We start from the raw sequence: 24,224 nt of genomic DNA, 5'->3' as shown, positions 1-24,224 counted from the left end.
TGCTCCCCCACCCACAGCACGAGGGCGGAGCCCCGGCACACTGATGTAATCCCCGCGCCTGGGCGGAAGGATATGGAACACGGTGTTGGCTGGCCGGGCGCTGAGGCCGTTGCCAGGTAACGCAGCGGAGCGGCTGCCGCGCGCCGCCTCCCGCCCTCCGCCGCCTGGCGCTGGGGCCGCCGCCGCTTTACGTAAGGCGCAGGCCAGGGCCGCCCGGCGCTCGGCAGCCGCCTGCAGCCCTCGGAGCGCAAGGAGAGGCGCCCACCCGGTAGCCTTGGCAGGTAGGCAGGGGCCGGGAGCGGGGCCGTGGCGGGTGGCCAGCCCGAGGGATGTCTGGCTCGAGGACCCCGCGGGCGGCGTGCGATGAGTGCGCACAATGGGCCGCGGCGGGCTGAGGCGGCCCGGCCTGAGGACAGCGGCCGAGCCTCGCCCCGCGCCCTCAGCTTTGTCCTTCGGCGGTCGGGGGCGGGCGCGGCGCGGTGAGTGGCGGGCACGCGGGCCTATGGCGCGGGGTCGGAGAAGGTGACGGCCGAGGGCAGAAGTGACAGGCCCCGGAGTCGCCGACCTGCGCGCGCCACCGCCCGGACCCTCGCGGCCGGGTTTCCGGCCGGCGTCCCTGGAACTCCCGGCGGTGGACGCCGGGCCAAGGCTGAGCGCGCTGCGTAGAGGCCAGGACAGGACGAGCAATAGGGAGCAGACTCCCGAACCTGGCAGCCCCTCCCTTCAGTGTTTGCCCTTCTGTAGAAAAGCCTTAAAGGTTTAACCAAGAAAAGTGAGATGGAGATAAGCTGGGGAGGGGGACATGCGACTCTGGAGTCATTTACTAAAATGGGGTTCTTGGTTCTTCTCATCACCCGCATCGTAGACTTTGCCTCGTTGCCCAAGTAACTGACAATGCATTTTGCATTTCTGGCTCTTGGCTTGCTAAGGAAACGGTAGGAGAGGATTGCCGAGGAGCTGGGGACGTGCAGTTTGGATAACAGGTGATGCCATGGAAAAGACTGTGCAGTGAAAACCCCACGCAGGATTTCTGCCACCAGTATAGGACCCGTTGCATGACACTTTGTCGGTTTTAGAGATTTCAGATTTAAAAGAAGGGAAAAAATATCTGTCACTCTGCATTCTGAAGGTCAAATATTCGCCCGCAGATATTTTGGGCTGAACCATTCTTAACTAGGTCTCAGGATTTTTATGACAAAAACCATTCTGGAACTGTGCATTTGAAGTACCCATGGAGGCTTCTTGCAGTTAATACTTATTGTAGATTTAGTTGCTATTCTTGCTAAATGATGTACTTTTAAAATGTATTCTTTCACAAGTTCATTCATATATCTATATTATGTACTTTTATCATATTTCCCCATTATCTTCTCTTATCCAAACATTGAATTGTAATTATGTATGTATTTATGAGTGTGTGTGTGTGTGTGTGTGTGTGTGTTTGGGTGCATGCATATTTATGTGTGGAGGCCAGTGATCAATATCAAATTTTTTTATAATTGTTTTTACAATATTTATTTAAAGTGTATTGGTGTTTTACCCGCATGTATATCTGTGTAAGGATGTCAGATCCCCTGGACCTGGAGTTACAGACAATTGTGAGCCACTGTGCAGTTGCTGGGAATTGAACCCCGGGTCCTGTGGAAGACAGGCCATTTGCTCTTAATCACTGAGCCATCTCTCTGACCCTAAGGTGTTATTTTTGAGATTAGGGTTTCACTAGGTAGACTAGGCTGGCCAAGAACTTTAGAGATATGACTGCCTCTGATTTTGAAATGCTGAGATTTGAGTCAGGGTCTCTCACTGAACTTGGAGCTCACTAATTCATCAAGGTTGGCTGGCCAGCAAGCTTCAGGGACCCTTCCATCTCAGCCTTCCCATCATTGGGATTCCACAAATGCCTAATCATTTAAAAAGTAGTTAGGGCTGGGGATGTAGCCCAGATGAAGCCCAGTATTAAATTCTCAGAAAGTAAAATAAAATAAAGCTTCAAATTGAATGTAACAGGTTTTTTATGAGCCTATTTTCACTAAGAAAGTGCCACCGTGGCCAGTGAAATATCAAGAGGAGAGTTTTGCTCTTATTTAGTGTCATAGAGATACATGTATTGTTCTTTGAACAGAAGGGTAAATATTTTTAACATGGCAACATTTAACAAGGCAAATCTGTTTAAAGGATGACTGGTTTATTTGATATACAAATTATGAACATTAAAAAAAGAAACTTAATGGTGTTTTCCCTTGTTCCCATTTGTTGTATAGCTGCCTCTGTGCCTGATTTTTATCCCAGGGCTCTTGAAAAGTGTTGGACTTGCTCTTCCTCTTTTGTGTGGAAACGCACCAAGCCTGAGCTTTGCCCCTGTTTTTGCATCATTTGACTTGGAGCAGTTAATGGCCTCTGAGCTAGTTTTGTCATCTGTGAAATGGGAAGAATGGTGAGACCTGTCTTGCAGGATAGAGAGGCGGCGGGTGTGTGTGTGTGTGTGTGTGTGTGTGTGAGTGAGTGAAGTAATGTCACCCTCACTCAAGCAAACTCTTAAAATGCTGTTAGTGTTGGCATTTCTAAGGCCGCAGATTCCCCAGCTGGTTGGAAGCAGTCAGTTCTCTTCAGGTCACTATTGCTTTCTCTCTACTTTGCCTGGCTTCCAGGATTCTCTTTCCCAAACACATGGCAGCCTCTGGTCCTGCAAGCGTCTAAGCACCGGTGATTTGGAGCTTAGAATGCAGTTATAATAAATAACACAGTGTTGGAGGTCCCTGGCAGTGCAGAGCAGCCATCCTGTGCTGGCCACCTCCTTCCCACATTATCTTGCTAAGTCTACTGCTGATCTGAGCATGCCAAACAGTTTCAAACATTCTTGATTTATAATTTTCTTCTGAGTGTCTCTCATTTCTACTTTCTCTAGTTTTAAAAAATTCTTATTTGATGCTGTATTTTCTCTGGATCCTTTGGAAGTCTTCAGAATGAATTCCTCCTTGCTGTAGGCCTTGTGGGTGGGTGACATGCTTTTTCTTGAAATGTTTCTTTTGTGGAAATTAAATATAAAATATTATTGCTTTCAAAGACTTACTTATTAACCCATTAGTACTGGATTAGAAAGAGTCCACTTCAATTCTGGCTCCTCTCTTGCTTCCTGGGTCACCGTGGGCAAGCTTGTTATATCTCTTGACCTTCAGTCTTTCTGTGAAACAAGAAGTCTCATCTTATGTCTTTTGCTTTGTAGTGACCTGGGTTCTAGGGATTGAACTCAGGTTTCCAGGCTTGCTTGACAAATGCCTTTATCCACTGAGCCATCTTGCTGGCCTTGGGGCCTGTTTTGATTACCAGATTATTTTTTTAAAGAAAGATATATTTTTATTTATATGCATGTATATGCATATTCTTCCCTTGGAGACCAGAGGATGGTGTTGAACTTCTTTGGAGCCATAGTTACAGGCAGTTGTGATCTGCCTGACTTGGGAGCTGGGAATTGAACTCTGGTCCTCTGGAAGAGCAGTCAGTATAACTAATTAACTGCTGAGCCCAGGTATCAGATTTTTACCAGCTCTGGATTCATACTTTTGTTGTTCCTGCTCCCCCTGCTTTTTTCTTTTTCTTGTGGTGTTTAGGATTAAACCCAGGGCATCATGTCTTCTAGACAAGCACTCTACCAACTCAGTTATATCCCCTGCCCCTCTATGGACTTTTAATCTGTATTTCTTGATCACATTCCCCTGCTCTACCCTCTGAAGCTATTGCTGGTCTCTAGGGAAGAATGCACACTAGCTTTCCTTGACTAAGGGGCAGTGTAGAAAGGGTTAAGAATGGTCCCTAAACCGGGCAGTGGTGGCGCACGCCTTTAATTCCAGCACTTGGGAGGCAGAGGCAGGGAGATTTCTAAGTTCGAGGCCAGCCTGGTCTACAGAGTGAGTTCCAGGACAGCCAGGGATACACAGAGAAACCCTGTCTCGAAAAACAAAAAAACAAAACCAACCAAACAAACAAAAGAATGTACCCTAAAAGCATTGCCATTATACTTATTCTTTTAGTCATGTCTGAAACTGTATGTCTTGTACTTCATATGTTAGGCAGCTCCCAGAACACTTGACATAAACAACCTCTGGGAGGGAAGTCCTGTTTTGGCTTATGGCTCTGAGATTTCAGTCCATCATGACAGCGGATAGATGTAGTAGCTTGGAAATCTCAACCTAATGGAAGCCAAGAAGCAGAGACAGACAGACAGACAGATGGGGTCAGAGACAGATACCCCAAAGACCTGCCTCCAGTGACCTACTTCTTCCTGTTAAGTCTTACCTTCTGATGTTCTTAGCACCTTCAAAAATAGTGCCCTTAGCTGGAGACCAAATGTTCAAATAAGCCCGAGGGGCACATTTCAGATTTATAACATTCCACCCCGGGCCCCAAAATATATTTATAAAATTACTGTATCTAAAGAGTTCCCAATGTACTACATTTCAACATTGCTCAAAAGTCCAAAGTTGCTTCTAAGACTTGAGGCAATCTCTCAGCTATGAGTCCCTGTAAAATAAAAAAGATAGTTACACACACAAGGGCACAGAGTAAACATTTTCATTCTAAAGAGTAGAACAGAATAGCCAGTAAGGATTGTATGGACCGAAGCAAGCTTAAAACTCAACAGGGCAAACTTTAAAGCTTGTTGTTGCTCCATGTCTGTCTTCTGAAGTGTGTTAGAAGCTCCAGTGAGCTTGGACAACCCTGCCGTTTGGTTTTGCTGTTTGCATGCAGCCCATGTGAACTTTCTTGGGTTGGCTCCACTCAGTGACGTCTTAGGCTGTCATAGTGCAGGGACCCTCATCACAAATTTCCTGACTTCTCAGGTTTTATGGCTCTGCTTTGCTTACCTACTAACCCAGCATCACTTGGAAGTGCAAAGATTTGCTGCCAGTTGCAGTAGTAACCTGGCTCCCTGAGACCATAACGACAGCAGCCTCAAGAGTACCTGGGTGGCTGAGTGCAATGAACAAATCCTGGGGAAACAGCTTCCCAGATGGCCTTGTCCTTGTCCACTCATGGTATTTTCTCTCTTCTCAAGGAAGATGTATTCCAAATTAGTTTATGCTTTATTATCTTTGAACCTGTCATATGTGGGATCTGGTCAGTTCCTAAGATGCCCTGGAGGCACCTTTTGTCTTGATGATAATCCTTGGTTCTTATAATTAATGACCTTAATTTCTTCAGTAGTCACACTTTTCTTTGGCCCCAGCTTTTCTGACCATGTTGCACGTTTTTCAGTCTTTGCTGATTTTTTCTCATTATAAACGTTAAGAACTGTTAGTAAATCTTAATTCTTTGGAATTTCCAGAGGCTCACTCATAAACTCAGCCTGCCATGGAGTTCAGTGTTTTGGTAAATGGATAAAATTTAGATATCTTCTCTATTATAATGTAACATGTTTTTAGTCCAGTTTCCAGCTGTCTTTGCTGTCTGAAACCTGCCTTTAATGTCCACATTTCTAGTGGTTTTGCTTTTCTGAGCTCCCACCAAACTGTTCATTAAGTTCTGCTGTCAGCACTCTTGGCTTTGGCTTGTTTTTCTTGAGTCTATCCTGCTGTAAGACCTGGGTCCAAAGGCTTCTGACCCACACCAGCGCAGACGGCAGTGACCTCACTTTTCTGGGGCCAGTTTTCGTTTTAGACTTTCATCTGACATGCTCAACTTAAGTGGGAGAAAGGTTTGTGCTGGTCTGTGGTTTTAGTACCCTCATGGTGGAAGACATATGGTGGAGCAAAGTTAGTTTCTTTCTTTCTCTCTTTCTTTCTTCCTTTCTTTTTCTTTTCTTTTTCTTTCTTTCTTTTTTTCTTTTTTTTTTTTTTTTTGTTTGTTTTTTGTTTTTTTGAGACAGGGTTTCTCTGTATAGCTCTGGCTATCCTGGAACTCACTCTGTAGACCAGGCTGACCTCGAACTCAGAAATCCGCCTGCCTCTGCCTCCCAAGTGCTGGGATTAAAGGCATGCACCACCACTGCCCAGCTGGAGCAAAGCTTTTTATCTCCTGGTAGCCAGGAAAAGAAAAGGAGAGAAGGGGAGAGGAGTAGGCAGGCAATGAAAGATGGATGGATAAGGCATGCCTAACGTGTATCAAAGTGACCTACTTCCTCCAGCTAAACTTTGCTCCTAAGATTTCTAGCATTTCCCAGTAAAGTGCCACAAACCTACAGAGGACCAGTATATAAGCCTGCAGGAGACAGATTCAAGCCACATGGAACCTTAGCATGGAACTGCTGGCTGTCTCATGACTGTTCAGCTCCTGTATTTGTCCTTCCATATATCAAGCTATTGGAATCTTAAAGACTTCACTGAAATATTCTTTGTATTTCTGTAACCTGATTTTCACAATTAACTCTTTACTCTCTGATACATTTTTTCCAACTTAATTATTACTATAACTTATTTCATGTGCCTGTTTGAATTTGTGTGTACTACATGTGTACAGTGAAAAGGGCATCAGATTCACTGCAACTGGAGTTAAATAGAGTTGCAAGCTTCTCAGTGTGTGTGCTGGAAACTATAACTGGATCTTCTACAAGAGCAGTAAGTGCTCTTAATTGGTGATCCAGCTCTCTAGTCTAGTTGCTCAAGTTGTTTTGTTGCTGTTGTTTGCTTATGACATTTTAGGTTTTTTGTTTTGCATGGAGGCATCTCCTGGATCTCAATGTCTTGAGGGAAGAGAAGAGGCCCCTATTTGATGATTCCTTCTAGTATGCAGTGTAATCTTTTTGCGCAGTATTCATTCATTAGATATTTGACTGAATTAACTCAGAATCACTTTGTAATCTGATTTCAGAAGGACTGGGATTAGGTCAAAGTAACTTTCTGGGAGAATTTTGTGACTCAGTGCAGGGCCCCATATATAGCAGATGTATCAGTAAGGGGCGGCTTTCAGCTCATTTGAGCAGGTGTAGAAAACGCTAGAGCTTGGTGCCTTAGTTACTTTGGTGTTGCTGTTACCACAGTACCTGGTGGAAACATGGATTCATAGGATTTTAGTTCCTCTAGGGACAGCATGTGGGGACACATCACTTCATGGAGGCAGGAGCATATGGTGGAGGCTGTTCATATCACAGCAAACTAACAAGCAGAAAGCCAGACAGGACATGGACAGGGATAAGATAATCCCAGAGTCACTCTTGCCTAGGTGACCTTCTTTCAAGTAGTGCCACTCACTTGGGACCAGACACTTGGAACATGAGCCAGTCCAGGTAGTTCATATTCAGATCCTAACATTTGGCCTTTGATGCTCCAAGATTCATGGCCATCTCATATGTACAATGCATTTAATTCAAATTCAACTTCTTAACAGTTTTAACATTGTTTAAAAGTTTGGTGCCAAGTGGTCAGCCCTGAGACCATATACACACAGGTAACATACAGACTGAACAAGTGGTATTTATATATTTAGAGAAAAGTACATGTATTTGTTTATATATGTATATGTGTAAAAACAAGAAAAAAGTAAAGAAAAAAAAGCCATGAATTTGAGAGACAACAAGGGAGTGCCTGGGAAGGTTTGGAGGAAGGAACGGGAAGGGGAGAAATGATACAATTTTACTGTAATTTCAAAAAGAAAAAAGTTATAAAAAAAGTCAGATATCTCTATAAGATTCAAAATAGTCTCTTAGTTGTTAGTGCTTCCTTTTGTGATGATTAATCTTCATTGCCAACTAGATTTAGAATTACTTAGGAAACAAAGGTCTGGACATGTCTGTGCAAGTGTTTTCACAGAGGTTTAATTGAGGAGGAAAGACCAACCCTGAATGTGGGTGATCCTTCCCACAGGTTGAGGTCTAGGACTGGATAAAAAGCAAGCTGAATACCATCGCACATCTCTCAGTTTCCTGCCTGCAGATAGCATGTGGCTATCTACCTTAGACTGCTGCCATGCTTTCCCTGCCAGGATCGACTGGATCCTCAGACTGAGCCAAAGAGAATCATTCTTTAAGATGCTTTTGTCAGATAGTTTGTCACAGCGATGAGGAAAGTACTTAATGACACCTTGTAAAATCACAAATGAAATTACACATTTTTGTGTACAATGACATAATAAACATGGTCATTCTAAAAGGGAGAAAACAGAATGGAGAACTAGCAAGGAAGAGTGGACCAAAGCAAAGTTTAAACCCAGGTTGGCAAACAACAAGTCCTGTCACTCCTAAGCCCAGTGGTGATGTGATCTGAGTTTCAGTGGCCCAGGTAGCTCTGTTTTGTGACCTTGCCAACCCACTCCACATGATCCTTCTTTGGTACTGGTTCTATTTGGTATCTTTCTTCGGCAGATGTTCCATGCTTCTGGTATCTCCAATATCTTGATGTCTCTGTTGTGACTTAGACTGTCCCCTCACAAATTCACTCAAGGAATCTGACCTTGTTACACATTGTCTAGTCTTCCTAACAAGTCTGAGTAGAAGCAAGCCTCTATATCTCTGTAACTGTAGCCTTTAGCATACCCACAAAACCAGTATTCATCATGTGGCTTGCCTCCAATTCAGTCAGTCACAGGTTTTATTTGGAGCACAGCTATAGATGGCTGGACCTAGGGAAATATTCCCCTAGGTAACTTCCATCAAAGGAAAGTCTTTCACAGGACTTTATAGTTATATTCCCCTGAAAACTGTCTGTGATGGTTTATATATGCTTGGCCCAGGGAGTGGCACTATTAGGAGGTGTAGCCTTGTTGGAGTAGGTGTGTCACTGTGGTTATGGGCTTAAGACCCTCACCCTAGCTACCTAGAAGTCAGTCTTCCACTAGCAGCCTTCAGATGAAGATGTAGAACTCTCAGCTCTGTCTGCACCATGCCTGCCTAAGTGCTGACATGCTCCCACCTTGATGATGGACTGAACCTCTGAAACTGTAAGCCAGCCCCAATTAAATGTTGTCCTTGTAAGACTTGCCTTGGTCATGGTGTCTGTTCACAGCAGTAAAACCCTAACTAAGACACTGTCATAGGTGAGTTTGGCCAGTTTCCCACTGTCCAATGACAGGCCTTATGGCTTCTAGTCTCTTTAATAGAAACACACTCTTTTTTTTTTTTTTTTTTTTGAGACAGTTTCTCTGTAACCCTGGCTGTCCTGGAACTTGCTCTGTAGACCAAGCTGGCCTCATACTGCCTCCCTAGGCACTGGGATATGCTACCACAGCCACACACTTTTTTTCTACAGCTTCCAACTTAATCCTGTTCTGGGTAGATTTCATATTTGTCAGGTCACTGAAAACCTGGCTAGAAGCTTCAGGCAACAACATTACCTCAGCCCAGATGCTTGTCTACTACAGTAATTAACTCACTAGTTTTTTTTCTTCTGTACCCCATAATTTTATATTATATGTATAGGTGTTTTGCCTGCATGAATGCTTGTGTACCAGGTGTGAGTAGTACCCAAGGAAGCCAGAAGCAGTTGTTTGATCTCCTGGGACTGGAGTTCCAGGCAGTTGTGAGCTGTCCTGTGGTGTTGGGAATTGAACTAGGATCCTCTGTAAGAGCAACCAGTGCTGTTAACCACTCAGCCATCTCTTCAACTTCTACTACTTCAACTTCTAAACTCAGCCTTCTACAGAGGCCATCTGAACCCCACCAGAATCCTATGATGGTCTTTTACTATTCTGGAGCTTCTCTTTCCCATTCTATAAACTCTTTTAAATTTTTCCCACCAATTATTTCCAGAGGCTACTTGAATATATTTAGTCTTAGCAGACCCTTCTTTTGGTATCATTTTTCCACATGAGCTTTTCATTGGTTGTGACCAAATGCCCAACAGAAGCAAATTACAGAAGACAAAGGTGAGTTTTGGCTCATGGGTTCAGTCTGTCAGGTCAGGAAGACATGGCCAGGGAGTGTCAGTAGAAACATATGGCAGAGGCTGTTCATATCGTGGTGGATGACAGAGCAGATGATGTATGGTCAGGGATAGCATCCTCCCAGGGAACTAGGTCCCCCTTTCCTGTGACCTATTCCTCCAACTAGACCCACTTGCCAAAATTTCTAAAGCCTCCCAAAATAATGGCACCAGCTGGGAACCAAGCAATTTAAACAGGAGTCTGCAGACAATATACCAGATTCAAATCATACTGTTGAGTTGGTTGATTGTTTACATTTGTTTTGTTTTTGAGACAGGGTCTCTCTGTGTAGCCCTGGCTGGCCTAGAACTTGGTATGTAGAATAGGCTATATTCAAACTCACAAAGATCTGCCTGCCTTTCTCTTCTGAGTGATTAAAGTGATCCTGCTTTGATTAAAGGTGTGAGTTTACACTACTTTATTATGATAGTGCCCACAGATTTAGTTCTAATACATGTATATAAAGAAGAAGTCATCTCTCTAGCTGTGCCTACATTTCTTATTTGGCTTAGGGATGAACTGGAGAGGGCTTTTGTACAAAGTCAGTATAGAATCTTAAACTATCTTGAAAATAAGGTTATCTGTAGGTAAACAGATTTTTGTATACAACTTAGGAAGTTTAGTGGGAAATCAGAGTTGTTTGATATTATCTGTTTTTTAACTTTAATCTTCCAAAACATATTTGGAGTAACTGTTGAAACCTCTAAAACTTTTCCCTGTTGCTAAGCATTGTCCATACCATTCTGTCTCTTGGCAGCATCACTCCACCCCCAGCACCACCATTGGCTTGGGAGCACATAAATGAGGAATTATGTTTGAATGTCAACACTCTAAATATTGATGATGCTATTTATGTGCCCTACTAATTAAGTCTTCAAAGTGGTACCTGTTGGATCCAGTATAAAATGGAGCTCCTTCCCTGGAGCAGCATATTAGTGGGAGTTTTTCGTATTGGTTATTTTATGATTATTGCTTTTCTTAATCATTGGAATTTGTGTATTGCTAATCTCTTAAAACCTGTTCCAGAGATTTAGGAATGATAGTATTGTTCCAGAAGATGAGCTTGTATTGCTAGTGTCTGAGTTACAGATAAAGGCATTGGGGCAGTGAATACAGAATGCTTGATGATCTTCTCTGTGTGTGCACGCTTCTAACCTGAGTAGTGAATGAATGAATTCTAAGAATGTGGGGGTGTGTGTGTGGAGGGAGGGCATGGTGTGTGCCCAAGAAAGTATTTAACGTGAGTCATTCAGTTCTATCGAATGTAAAATACATGAGGGTAATGAGTTAAAAGAGCTATGTCACAGTGCACTTCAGGTGCGTGTGCGTGTGCGTGTGCGTGTGCATGAACTGTTACTGGTATGTAGTTGGGATGAAGATGTTTAAATGAGTAGGGAGGGATTTGTTTTGCTTTCACCCTGGAATCTGTTTCTCACTCAGCTGTGTTTACTAAAACACCTTTGACGTAACAGCCAATGCATTTCTATTTCAAAGTTGAGTCCAACTGCATCTTTTGCAGGGATATGATGGGGAGGATTCCCCACATGTATCCCCAGAGCTGGACTTTTCATGCCTCATTCTCCCAAATGGTTGCAGTTACAGACATTCCTCTATACCTGTCTATATTTTTGCTGTAGTCTTTTGCTAGGACTCTCTGAAGGAATGCTAGGATAAGCTTTAAGTTGAAGTTCAGTTTGTTAAAGGGTATTGTGTGTGTGTGTTAACCAATTTCTTTATTGTTTTAATGAAGTATCTACGGTAGCCTCATTGCATATAAAAAGGATTTATTTGGCTCACAGTTTTTGGAGATTCAAAATTAAGATAGGTAGTCCCATTGATGAGAGTGTTTCATACATTGCCTTATGATGGAGAGGGCTGGCTCGTGGCTGGGGTTTCCACTGCAGTGTATTTTTCCATGATACAGTTTTGGTGTAAGTAGTTGTTAGAAACCTGACTCATTTTTCTTTTCTTTTTCTTTTAAATAAAAGATTTGCTATTTTATTTGAGTGTGTGCATCTTTGTATTTTATGTGATAAAATGTTTTCAACTTTGACCGAGTAAGTTTTATGGAGGAACATTCATGGCTGAGAAAACAGAAAGAAGCAGGTCCCTATGGAGCAATTTCCACAATGCAAGACTGGTCCAGAAAGTGTCCTGGAAAAACAAAAAACAAAAACAACAACAAAAAAAACCCAAACAAACCAATACAACAAAACAGTGCCACCTTTGCTGTGGACCAGGAACAACCAAATGAATTAATTTGATTGACAGCTATCAGTTAACTGTAACCCTGTTTCGTATCATTGACCAGTCAAAACTTTCTTCATTTGCATGGCAAGAATTCCTTGTCTGGTTATTCCACTTGCAAGAAGATAGCTTTCCAGTCTCTCACCTCCAGCAGGCAGGCTGGTGGTAGTCTGGCAGGTGTTCTTCTGATCTTGTCCTTTTTTGCTCTGGTGTGAAGGGTAAATTCTTTCACATACTCGACAGTTCTCTCCTCAGGTTTCATGCTTTACAGTTACAGACATTCCAAAAAACTTTTGTTTGTTTCTGGGTAAATTTGCTTAAAAAAATTTTTTTTGAGACAAGGTTTCACTCTAGCTCTGGCTGTCTTGGAACTCACTATGTAGATGAGGCTGGCTTTGAACTCACAAGGATCTGCCTGCCTCTGCCTCCTGAGTCCTGGGATTAAAGGCATGCACTTAAATATATTTTTTAGAATAAAATTTTAATACCTCCTAACTCAGTTTTTAATTTTATAAAATTTAGTTGTTTAATTTCCCAGGAGTCATCAGTTTCATGTTTTTAAAATTAAAGACAATTTAATTTTTATTAAGAAATTAATGTATGTGTATGTATTATTAGTATATGTGTTGGTGCATGTGCTGTGGTGTGTGTGGGGGTATGTGTAGATGAGAGAGAGAGGGGCGTTCAGAGGATATTATGGAGTTGATTCTGTCCATCTTAATATGTGTTCTAGGATTGAACTCAGGCTTCTAGGCTTGTTCAGCAGGCACCTTTACCTGCTGAGCCATCTCACCTGCCCTAATTTCATTTTCATTCTTTATTTTTCCAAAAATCTTTTAAGATTCTATCCCACTGAATTTCGTTTTTGGCTTGGAATTTTGGTTAGTAGCTGTGACTTTTGCATGGGCACAGTTGTCTATCTTAGCTATATATACATTTCCCTTCCCTTTGGTTATCATCTTTTACTTAAGTTTTTAATTTTGTAAACTGTTGAATGTGAAGTTTGCCCCTGCTAGAGAAAAGGAACATTTTAAGTGGCATATTAACTCTGATGTTGTAGCCCTACTGAAGTACTCGGCATCTAACACATCTAAGCAAACCAAACATCTACACTGGTCATTAAAAAGTGAGAAGGTACCCGGGTTTTCTTCTGTATGTAGCTTTCAAACCAGAGACATTAGTACGCACCCATCAAAGCTTTTAGAAGTACTTCTAAAAATAAATAATAAACAAAGCTCTTCATCATCCTATTACTCTTTTTCGTCTCCTTTCCCTCTTCTTCCTCTTCTTCCCCCTCCCTCCCTCCCTCCCTTCCTTCCTTCCTTCCTCATGGATATTTTTTAGCTGGGCATGATCATACTTTCCTTAATCACAGTGACTGCAGAGTTGGACAGATCTCTGAGTTTGAGACCAGCTTGGTCTACACAGTGAGTTCCAGGACATCATGGCCTGCATGGCGAAACCCTGTCTAAACAAACAAGCCAATCTTCTAATTTATTTTTTGACAATTTTATATGGTGTGTTTTTATTATGTCCACCCCAATTCCCTGTCCTACTTCTAACACCTCCTAAAGCACTCCATTCCCTGCTTCCCTTCCTTTTATATATTTTTGAATTGCATTGAATCCAGTAGTGCTGCTTGTTGACTGTTGCCTGGTTGTGATGGCTCTCGTCCTTGTGCAGGATGCTGTAGCTACAGTGAGTGCGTGAGTGCAATCCATGTCTTGTCACAGTGTCTTCTCATCCCCAGCTCTTACATTCTTCCAGCCCCCCTTTCCCAGTTCCCTGAGCCTTGGGATGGGAAACTGATACAACTGTCTCATTAGGATGAGCATTTATTTAGTCACTCTCAGCAATTTGACAGATACAAGTCTGCATCAACTGCTGCCCAGTGCAGAAAGAAGCTTCCCTAGCCACCATCCTTATCCTGAATGTAAAGATTAAGCAGGCCTACTATAGGCTTCCATTTTATAAGATATTTACTAAGTATCACATAGTAGTCTAAGAACAGTCCTGTGGTATAAAAAGAATTTTAATTGTCATTGAGGCATTTGTGCTTCCTAGTATAGATCATCAGTTTGTTTCAGCTACTTGGCTAGTAAAACTGGAGCTTCTTAATCTTTATGCAGCTCTTCCTGTTGGCATAGAAAGAATGTGGCCACAACTAGGTTTGTTTTTTTTTTTAAACTATATTATCTTAAAAAGAAGCTTTATTCATTTCCTAAGACTTAACATGTTTCTAGAATAGGGCAGAAAACTAGGTCTAGAAAACTGTCCATTTGTATTGAGTTTCTCAGATACATAGAGGAAGCAAGCCGACAGGATCAGCTGTTACAGTTCTTTGCTGTTTCCAGTGTTAGTTTTAGTCTGGGTTGTAGATTCCTCATGAGTCTTCTTTTGGCTATACATAGGCTTTAGAGGCTGGGCCCCCTATAAAAAATGAGAAGTGTCGGTTTCAAATTGTGTGCCAAAATCAGAAATAGCAAGCAAGATTTGTTTACAAGTGTGAAACTGCTTCATGTATGGGCACACTTCATGCCTTCTAGTCACCGTGTGCTTAAGTTGGGGGCAGCAAGTAAGGCTTGTTTATAAGTAGGGTAACTACATCATGTTGTAGACATCATGCTTTCTAGGCAGAGATTGCTTAGAATTCCCAGACCCCCCCCCCCAAAAAAAAAAAAAACCTAAAAAAACCCAAAGATCTTCTGAAAGCCAGAGTCTAAGAATCTGAGGTATCCTTGCCTTTTACTCTCTTCTATTTGTCTGCCTTCTCTTCTCCATCTCCATTTATTTATATTTCAAAAGTACATTTATTTGTATATGTGTGTATGGTTTTGTAGGCATGCATATGGAGGCAAGGGAACAACTTGAAAGAGTCAGCTTCTCTTCTGCCATGTGGGTCCTAGAGATTGAACTCAAGCTTGGTGGCAAGTGCCTTTATCTGCGGAGTCATCTCTTCATCCATCCATTTATCTATCTATCTGTTTGTATGAAAGTCAATTGCATGTAATGTAGACCTTTGAGAACCAGGTGTGTCATCAGGCAGTGCAATGCACTCTTTGTAGTGAGGAAAGGACCAGTTACAACACAAACTGGGGGCATGTACTGTAGAAGCACCCCATTACATATAAGAGAGTAGTGTACTCGAGTAAAACCAAAGCCTACTAGTAGAGTTTGGAAAATACGGAGGGGAAAAACCTGTCGGCTGTTGTCTTTGTGTTGCCAGTGCTGTGCACAGTGTCTGGCAGTAAGGAGCCTGTGTTTCGTTCTTTGGGGTGGTAAAAGGTGAGTTAAAAGCCCGGGCAACAGTTTTATTGTTCTACAGGTGTAACCACAGGTGTTTCCCCAGTGCTGCTACATTGTTATTTCCCAAACCTCTCCTTGAGAGTTTCCTCTCTTGTGTTTGGATTAGGAAAGCATTAGTTCGGCATGGTTCTGATCTCTTGCTAAGCACTCTGCTAAGTAGGACATGAGTGTGTCACAGTTTCCAGTGAAAGCCTTGCAGCCTCATTTGTGTAGAAATCTACCCCAGAAGCTAGCAGTAGTCTGAAAGGATGTCATAGACTCTGAGTGCCTATGACATGCTTATGAAGATGGTGACTGCCTGTGCTGGCAGAGATGATGGCCTGCAGGAGTTACAGAGGAGGCAGGTAGACTCCCATTGCTGGTGGCAGGCGCGTTTCAATAGCGCTCACACTGTTTGAAACCTCTCTAAGAATAATTACCTTTCTCTTCTAAGAATCACTTTTCTTTTACAGTTTTAATTCATATGTGCTACTGAAACTTCCTCTGTCTAACTAGAATGCTAATTTTTAACAATGTTATTTACTTATTTAGTTAGTTAGTTATTTTTACTAACATCCTCTTATTTTGCCCTTTGAAGTCATTGTGTCTGGGGACACCTGTTCCTGTTAAAACAGTGGTTCTTGGCTTTCCTAAAGCAGTGGCCCTTTAATACAGTTCTAATATGGTTGTGTCATGACCCAACCATAAAATTATTTACTTCATAACTGTAGTCTTTCTACTACTATGAATCATAATGTCAATATCTGATAGGCAGGATATCTGATATACAACTCCTATACAACTCCTCTGAAAGGGTCACTTCCCCCCCCCCCCCCAATCCCGAGAAGTCAAGACCCATGAGTTGAGTACTGCTGTGTTAAAGTGTGGCTAGAAGGCTTGCTTTAGCTGACTGTGAGCAACTCACATCCAAGAAGAAGCTTTCAAAGCATCAGGACATACTTTGGCACACACACGTTGATATCCTGTCCCTGGATTAATTGGGTTCCAGATGATGACCATTTTGTCGCCCATGTTCCAGGTGTATGACACTCAGTAACGATGTCCTTGAGCATCCCTGCCAAAGCCAGATGAGTATGTGATACCACCATGTTGCAGCCCTTTTGAATGAAGACATTAAATTTTAGGGAGTTGTGTCTCTGCAGCATTGTGTATCTCCCTATTTTAACTGAACCCCTTTTCCTGGTTACTTTATCAGTGAGCTTCATTTGTTTTCACTGTTCCATACAGTCTGACCTTGTCATTGAACCATCCACAAGTACATTGAGCCAGAATGTATTTTGACCTGTTGGAATTTAGTCCTGTGAAGCACGATTTGTACCCTGTCTTCACAGGGAGGGTCTTGTAAATTGTTGAAAAGAGAATAAGTCATTAGCTCAAAATGGTTGTTTGCAGGAATGAGTCAAAGCCAGTGTCTAGTAGACCTGTGCAGTGTGAGTGCCCCATAATCAGCTGTATACAGTATCGGGGCACCCTAAGTGTGGCTAGGATGATAGAAAGACTGGCTTTTTTGTTGTTTTTGACAGGTCTCAGGCCAGGCTGGCCTCAAACTCGAGATTCTCCTGTCCAGCTTCCAGGACACTAGCATTCTAACATATGCTGCCATACTCAGCTTAGGAAACTGATTTGAATCTGGGCAGTGCAGTGTGGTACTCTAGCACAGTGTAGTGACAGTGCTGCCGGGAAGGAGGCAAGCATTTGCATCTGTGTTTAACGTGTGACTTAATGAGATGCTAAGCTTTCAGGTGCAGAATGTGTGCTCCTTTATAAGAAACTCTTTGAAACTTACAAAAAGTATATAAGGTAAAGGAGCAGAAAGAAGCAAGCGTACTGGCACCAGAGTAGCCAGGTTCTCATAGTTGTCTTTTCCCCGCTGCTCTGAATGGCCTCACAGGAACACAAGGGAGTCTAGAAACAGTCAGATGTCTTTGTTATCATGCCATAAAGGCACTGTGATTAGGAGATGACTCAGTTCATCACGTGTTTGCTGTGTAAGCATGACGACTGTGCTTCAGTGCAAACTGAAGAGATAGGTTACCAGTTAGAGCACTTGTTGCTCTTGCAGAGGACCTGAGATCAGTTCCTACACCCATATGGCTGCTCACAACCTCTGTAACTCCAGTTCTAGGGGATTCAACACCCTCTTCTGATCTCCATAGATCCCAGACATGCATGTGGTTCAGAGACATACATGGAAGCAAGACACTCATTCACATAAATCTCAAGAGAAAATTAAGAGTGTGGTGGTATACCCTTTTTATCTCAGTGCTGAAGAGAAGAGAGGGGTGAATCCCTGGTGCTTATTACTAGTTAGTCTAGGCTAGTGAGCCAAGCCAGTGAGATACAAGTGTTTAAATAAAAGGTGGATACCATGTGAGGAGGAACAGCACCAAGGTTCTCCTGGCCTCCACACTTCATGCATACATACTCTACCTACTATCCATACGAACGCACACTGCTTTGTGAAATAATGTTCATGTGTTGATAACACTAAAGTATACTACATTCCAAACAAGGGAAATAATCTTTCTAGTTCAATTAAGTGGCCTATATGACCCCTGAAATTTAACTGACAAGGGAGTATCTACTGGAGGTGGAATTTGAGGGGAAAATCCCCCCTCTATGTATATATTGATATGTGTGCGTGAGTATGTGCATATATTCATGTTCATAAGCTTATAGGTTTGTACCAACATAGCTGGTTTGTGTGGTGGTGGTGTTTTTGAGATAAGGTCATACTTACATAACAACAATTGGCCTAGAAGGTGACATCCCCCTACAACTTGGAGAATATAAAGGTTACAGATCTACACCACTATACTTGGCCCTTTATTTGTTTTTAGTTATTTTAGAAGCTATTTTTTAAAAAAATAGAAAAAATCATTGCACATTTGTTTGTGCATGCATGTGTGCATATGCATGTGTGCCACAGCATGCATGTGGAGGTCAGAGACGATTCGCAGGACTCAGTTCTCTTCATTTACCGTGTGGGTTTCAGGGATGGAATTTAGGTTTCCAGGCTTTCATGACAAGTGCTTTTACTTGCTAACCCATCTACCCGGCCCCTAGAGATAATTAGTGAGGGTGTAGTGGTGCACACTTTTAGTCCTAGTACTGGGGAGGCAGAGGCAGGTGGACATCTGAGTTGAAAGCCAATCTGGTCTACAGAGTGAGTTCCAGGACAGCCAGGGGTATGCAGAGGAATTCAAAAGCAAACAAACAAAATATTTAATGGAACAGATGTAGCTGTAGCTGCATCTGTAGCTGTCTTTGTTTTCTTAAGTGGATCCACATTTTGTGCTGGAATACTTGTTTTTTTTTTTTTTTTTTTAAAGAATTATATATTTACTTTATTTACATAAGTACACTGTAGCTATCTTCAGACACACCAGAAGAAGGCATCAGATCCCATTACAGGTGGTTGTGAGCCACCATGTGGTTGCTGGGAATTGAACTCTGGACCTCTGGAAGAGCAGCCAGTGCTCTTAACCACTGAGCCATCTCTCCAGCCCTCTGTGCTGGAATACTTTTACTTCTGCCTAAATGACTTTTCATATTTCCTGTAGAGCAGGTTTGTTGGGATAAGGTCAATTTTCGCATGTCAGAAAAGTCTATTTCATCTTGACTTTGAAAGATAGTTTTGTAAGTATGGAGTACTAGATTGACGGGTCCTTTGGTGTTTTAAGTGTTTTACCTGAGCATCTGCTCTCTTACACTGTTTCCAGTAAGGACTGGATGCATCCTTACCTTTGCTTCTATACTTAATGACTCTGTTTCACTCTGGCTGCTTTAGGCGTTTATGTTGATTATAGGTTTGAGTTATTTTTTTGTGCCGTGCCATTTTCTTTGTTTCATATGCTAGGAGTCCTTGACTATCTTGCTTGTTTAGTTTCTATCAGTTTTGAAAAAGTGAATATCTAAAGTACATAAGTGTGTGTGTCAGCTTTTAGTCTATTTAAATGAATTTATTTTTTTTCATTCTTGTTTCATATTTCGAATAGTTGTCAGACATTGTAAATTTTAATTTCTCAGGTCCTGGTGTTTTTAAATTCCTATAAATATCCTTGGGCTTTGTTCACAGTAAAGTTAACTGAGAACAGTTTGGTTCTTTGGAGTCTTGTAAGATTTGTTTGGGGACAGACATGGTTGTGGTACCAGGTTAGAGAGATCGAGGCTGAAGATTCAAAGGCAGCCCATCATGATCTACATGATGCTGTTTCAAGACATTACCACTACCATCAAAAAAAGAACCAGCAGAAGATTTGTTAGGCAGGACCAGACCAGTATTTACACAATGGCTAATTCTTCCCAAATAAAAAGACCAGACTTTCAGAGTTGGAGTTTCCTGGCTTGACTGGAGGTACTGCTTGCTGCTGTTGGGGATCAGGTACTGATTCATCCTTCACAGGATTCATCCTTGTTGTGGGGGCCTCTGTGACTACCAGACCCTGCAGAGTAACAGTCTCCATGAGGCAAGAAGGGTATCTGATTCAGCATGACTCAGTAGCTGATGTTGGTTCAAACTTAAACAGTTTAACATCAGACAGTTTATATTAGGCACATTTAAGTACAGTGTGATTTGGAAAAAAGTTTTATAGTGTGACACATCCCCTATGCAAAGAGGCATAATTACATTGAAAGTCTTTTCAAAGTATATTTCTTCTATGAAGATGGGTTCTAAATATAACTTACATGTGTTATTTTAAGGGATTAGGGGAGGATCTGGTGTGGTTTCAGTCATATGGACAGCATAGGGGACATTTAGACCATTAACCACCTCTGGTCCTGTTTGTGGGAGCTTAGGTAAGCCAGGTAAGTTCTGGCCCTACGGATAGCACAGGGCTAGTGTTAACTGAGGCTAGTGTTTCTCAACCTGTAGATTATAATATCCTACATATCAGACATTTACATTATGAGTCATAACAGTAGCAAAATTACAAAATTACAGTTATGAAATAGCAACAAAAATAATGTTATGGTTGGGGTCACCACAACATGAGGAGAACTGTATTAAAGAGTCACAGCATTAGGAAGGTTGAGGACCACTGACCCTAGGCAATTAGCCACACCCATTCCTTGTCTTCTGGGAAGAAAACAGGTTATACATTTCCTTTTCCTTTGACAAAACAGCCCTGGGTGTTTAGCATTCCTGGCTTCTCTAGTGCTTATCTGTGAGCACAAGGACCTTTGTGCTCCCAACACTGTGCCTCAGTTCCTTACATGCTCAAACCCATTGGTCCTCTGCTGAATACTCCAGGATAGCTCATTGCAAGTCTCTGACATTTCTTTGTGCACACCTTTCTGTAGGTCTCCTGTGAGTTCAAGCTGCCTGAATTCTCTCACTCCCCTTCAGCTATTTCAAGGCTCCTCAGTCTGACTGGTTTTCACTAAGTAACTTGTCAGTTTGATTCAAGTGGCTAGTATTAATTGGTGTCTGTCTAATATCTTGCCTGGGAACCAAACATTTATTAAATCATTTATGGAAAATGTTTTAATTTTGAGAGACAGCTGGGAAATGTCAGCTGATGAAAAGTAGAAAATCTTTGCTTTAATTTAACTACCTTTCACAGTTTAATGAAGGCAGTATATTAGTGAGGATTTTTGTAAGTAGCAAAATACTTAGTAAAACATAATAGTCTAGTTGTACAGTGGATTTAGAATTGTCTGTCTCTGTATTTAATGTGTATAAGTTTTACTGATACCTAGAGAACTCAGGCATACGTCAATTGTAGAAAGGGTCTGCCTTTCACCCACGATGCCGCTCTGAGCCATGCATAGTGGCTGAAGTTCCTGAGCACACTGGGCTGGTCAATGTCGCTTTCCCTGTTTGCATTTCCTAGTAAGCTACATAGCTAGACTGAATTAAAACAAACAAATAAACAAACACCCCAAACCCAAAAGATAAAGAACAATTTTCTATTCAATAAACCCACTATTGGACATAATGAAAGTGTTTAAAGGAAGAGTGTCACTGAATTAGAAATCCAGCCAGGAGCGACCACAGCAGGTCTGACAGTGGAGCCTTATGAACTGGGACACTTCCTGATCACTATCCCCAGTTTTTAGCCATACAAAATAATGACTTGTGAATCTAAATATTTTTGTTTGTTTGGTTGGTTTTTCAAGACAGGGTTTTTCTGTGTAGCTCTGGCTATCCTGAAATTTACTCTGTAGACCAGGCTGGCTTTGAACTCAGAGATCTGCCTGCCTCTGCCCCACTTGTGCTTGGATTAAAGGTGAGTATCACCACTGCCTGGTGTGAATTTAAATTTAAAGATTGTTTTTACCAATGTTTTGATGAAACTGCTATTTAATTGTTTCCATTGAATTTAAGTATGAACCTAATGATTTTCTGTAAACATTTTACCATGAATGTTTGGGTCACTGGGGAAAAGACAGAGAATATCACCTTCTTTGTTCTCATTTTAGATGATACCAAGTTTTAAATTTTACAGTGTCTCTCAGTTAAAATGCCAAATATTCCACAGGGAAAAATTTTTTTTTTCTTCAAGTTACCAGATACATTTTAAAAGGAGGAACACCTTCCTTTAAAAAAATCATCTCCACTTGCAGGGTGGTGGTGACTCACACCTTTAATCCCAGAATTTAGGAGGCAGAGGCCAGGTGATCTCTTGAGTTTGAGGCCAGCCTGGTCTACGAGTGAATTCCAGGACAGCCAGGGCTAACAGAGGACAGGACAGAGAAACCCTGTCTCAAAAAACTGAAATAAATAAACAAAATAAAAATCATCCTCATAACTTTGTGTGTATATGTAACATATTCCTTTCTTTTTCATTTCTGTAGGTACTGCCAGAGACTGACATTGCCTCAATGTGAAATGAAAGTTGAAAATTGCATCCCCTTGTGTGTTGCTATCATGGTGTTGATTCACTGGTCATGCCTGAAGAGGGAAATTGTGTTGTAGAGAGCTGACTGCTGTGCGGTCACTGCCTGTCCTCCATGTCCAGCTCCTCTCCTTTCTGCTGGAGTGAAGTCCTCTCCGGATACCAACAGAACGTCCGCTGTAGAAAATGCTTTGCATTTTAAGGATGTCAGCAACCTAAGTTCATGCGCCCTGTCTGCACAGTTGTTGTGGATGGTTTGCCATCTGAGAGCACCTCAAGTTCTTATCCAGGCCCTGTGTCTGTTTCTGACATGTCGCTGCTTCATGCATTGGGCCCAGTGCAAACCTGGCTGGGACAAGAGCTGGAGAAATGTGGCATTGATGCCATGATTTATTCTAGGTATATCCTCAGTCTTCTGCTGCATGACAGCTATGACTACGACCTGCAGGAACAGGTAGGTACTAACACACATTAAGTGTTTTCTGACAGGTGATGACTATGTCTGTTACATTCTGTTGATGATAAAATATCCTAACAGAAGAGGGAGAGAGTTTATTTGTCTCATAAATCTAGATTATGGTTCATCATGGCCAGAAAGTCACAGCAGCAGGAGCCAGAGAGAACCAATCACATTATGTCCAGTCAAGAGCAGAAAGCAATTAATGTGTGCATGCCAGTGCTCAGCTTGACCCTTCAATCCAGGGTCCTCTCCTCAGGGAGTGATGCCACCTGCCATTACGATGGGTCTTCCCACATGAATGCAATTAAGACAATCCTTCACATGTTCTCAGAGATGCCTTAATCTAGAGCAGTGCTTCTCAATCTTCTTAATGCTGTGACCCTTTAATATAGCTCTTCATGTTGTGGGGACCCCCAGCCATGACATTTACTGTAATTTTGCTACTGCTAAGAATCGTAATGCAAATACCTGATATGCAGGAGACCTGATGTGTGACCCCCCAAAGGGGTTTCCACCCCCAGGGTGAGAACCAATCATCTAGACGATCCCTCACAAGTGTGCCTTTAGGCCTGCCTCCTAGGTATCAAGTTGACAGTATTAACTGTATTTATTTATTTTTTTATTTATTTTTGAGGTGGAAGGGCACATGTGCCACAACATTTGTGTGAAAATCAGAGGACTACTTGTAGGAGCTTCCCACCTTCCCACCTTGTAGGTTCCAGGGATTGAACTCAGGCTGTCAGGTTTAACAGCAGGCACCTTTGAGGATCCTCATCTGTCTCAGGCTCACTCTCTCTTGGGGCCTGACATCCCACTCAGTTTTGGGTTTGCTCCCGGCCCTGAGATCCTGGCAACTGAGCTGGTGGTCACCTCAAGCTAGCTTCCTGTCCCAGCCCCCTGATGTCAGTCTAGTGGTCATCTGAGGCTCACTTTTTTCAGGGAGCCTACTAATCAATCATTCAGATATTCACAGATCAGAACACTAAGCATAAACATAGCCTCTGTCTTCTCTGCCACTTACTGAGGCACATGTGACACAGCAGCCACACCGACAATACTCGGGGGGTGGGGGGGAGGAAGAACAAATTTATATTGGCAAGAATCTGGCTTTACCCTTCCAAACTCATACAAAAGCCCCAGAGTACAGTAAATGCTACAGAGGCTCTCTGGGGGGCTCCTGATGTTTCTATACTTTACCTGCCTAGAGCGAGTGTTGTCATCCTTGGGCTGGGCACGCCTCTGCAATTTCCTGGCTTCTAGGTTGCTTATTGCCCTGGTTAGGAACTAGGTCAAATAAAGTTTTGTCTTGTGTTTTTTATTTATTTTTATCTTCTGTTTTACTTTGATATCCCAGGATGGCCTTGTACCTGAACTGGTATTCCTGCCTTAGTCTTCCAAGTGTTGGGAATACACATCAGTTCAAGTAAGGTTCTGAAGGGATTGAAAACTTCATGATCAGCAGATGTGTTATTTTGGAATCTGCTTTTTAATTTATTGACGTCTTTCTAAAAAATATAAAA

General features: G+C 42.2%; 1 protein-coding gene and 1 non-coding gene across 8 annotated transcripts in view; one reads left to right on the top strand and one right to left on the bottom strand.

Moving 5' to 3' along the window:
* Kiaa0232 (KIAA0232 ortholog) overlaps positions 1-24,224 on the top strand; it is a 66,195-nt gene that overhangs the window by 535 nt on the left and 41,436 nt on the right. For 3 of the 7 annotated variants that reach the window (XM_076938395.1, XM_076938393.1, XM_076938391.1), the window contains exons 1-2: positions 108-281; positions 22,204-22,698. In XM_076938395.1, the coding sequence (XP_076794510.1) occupies positions 22,468-22,698 (231 nt within the window). In that variant the 5' untranslated portion in view covers positions 108-281; positions 22,204-22,467. Of the gene's footprint in view, positions 1-103; positions 282-22,203; positions 22,699-24,224 lie in introns of those variants that run through there. The other 4 variants (XM_076938394.1, XM_034508264.2, XM_034508265.2 and 1 more) reach the window with 4 other exon arrangements.
* On the bottom strand, positions 23,640-23,774 carry LOC117713226 (small nucleolar RNA SNORA17). Its single transcript, XR_004607402.1, has one exon. It is a non-coding gene; the product is annotated as a small nucleolar RNA SNORA17 (small nucleolar RNA).

The sequence above is a fragment of the Arvicanthis niloticus genome, chromosome 7, assembly GCF_011762505.2.
Source record: "Arvicanthis niloticus isolate mArvNil1 chromosome 7, mArvNil1.pat.X, whole genome shotgun sequence".
Classification (NCBI taxonomy): Eukaryota; Metazoa; Chordata; class Mammalia; order Rodentia; family Muridae; genus Arvicanthis; species Arvicanthis niloticus.
Note: the sequence above shows the minus strand (reverse complement) of the source record. Positions and strands in the feature narration are given on the sequence as shown.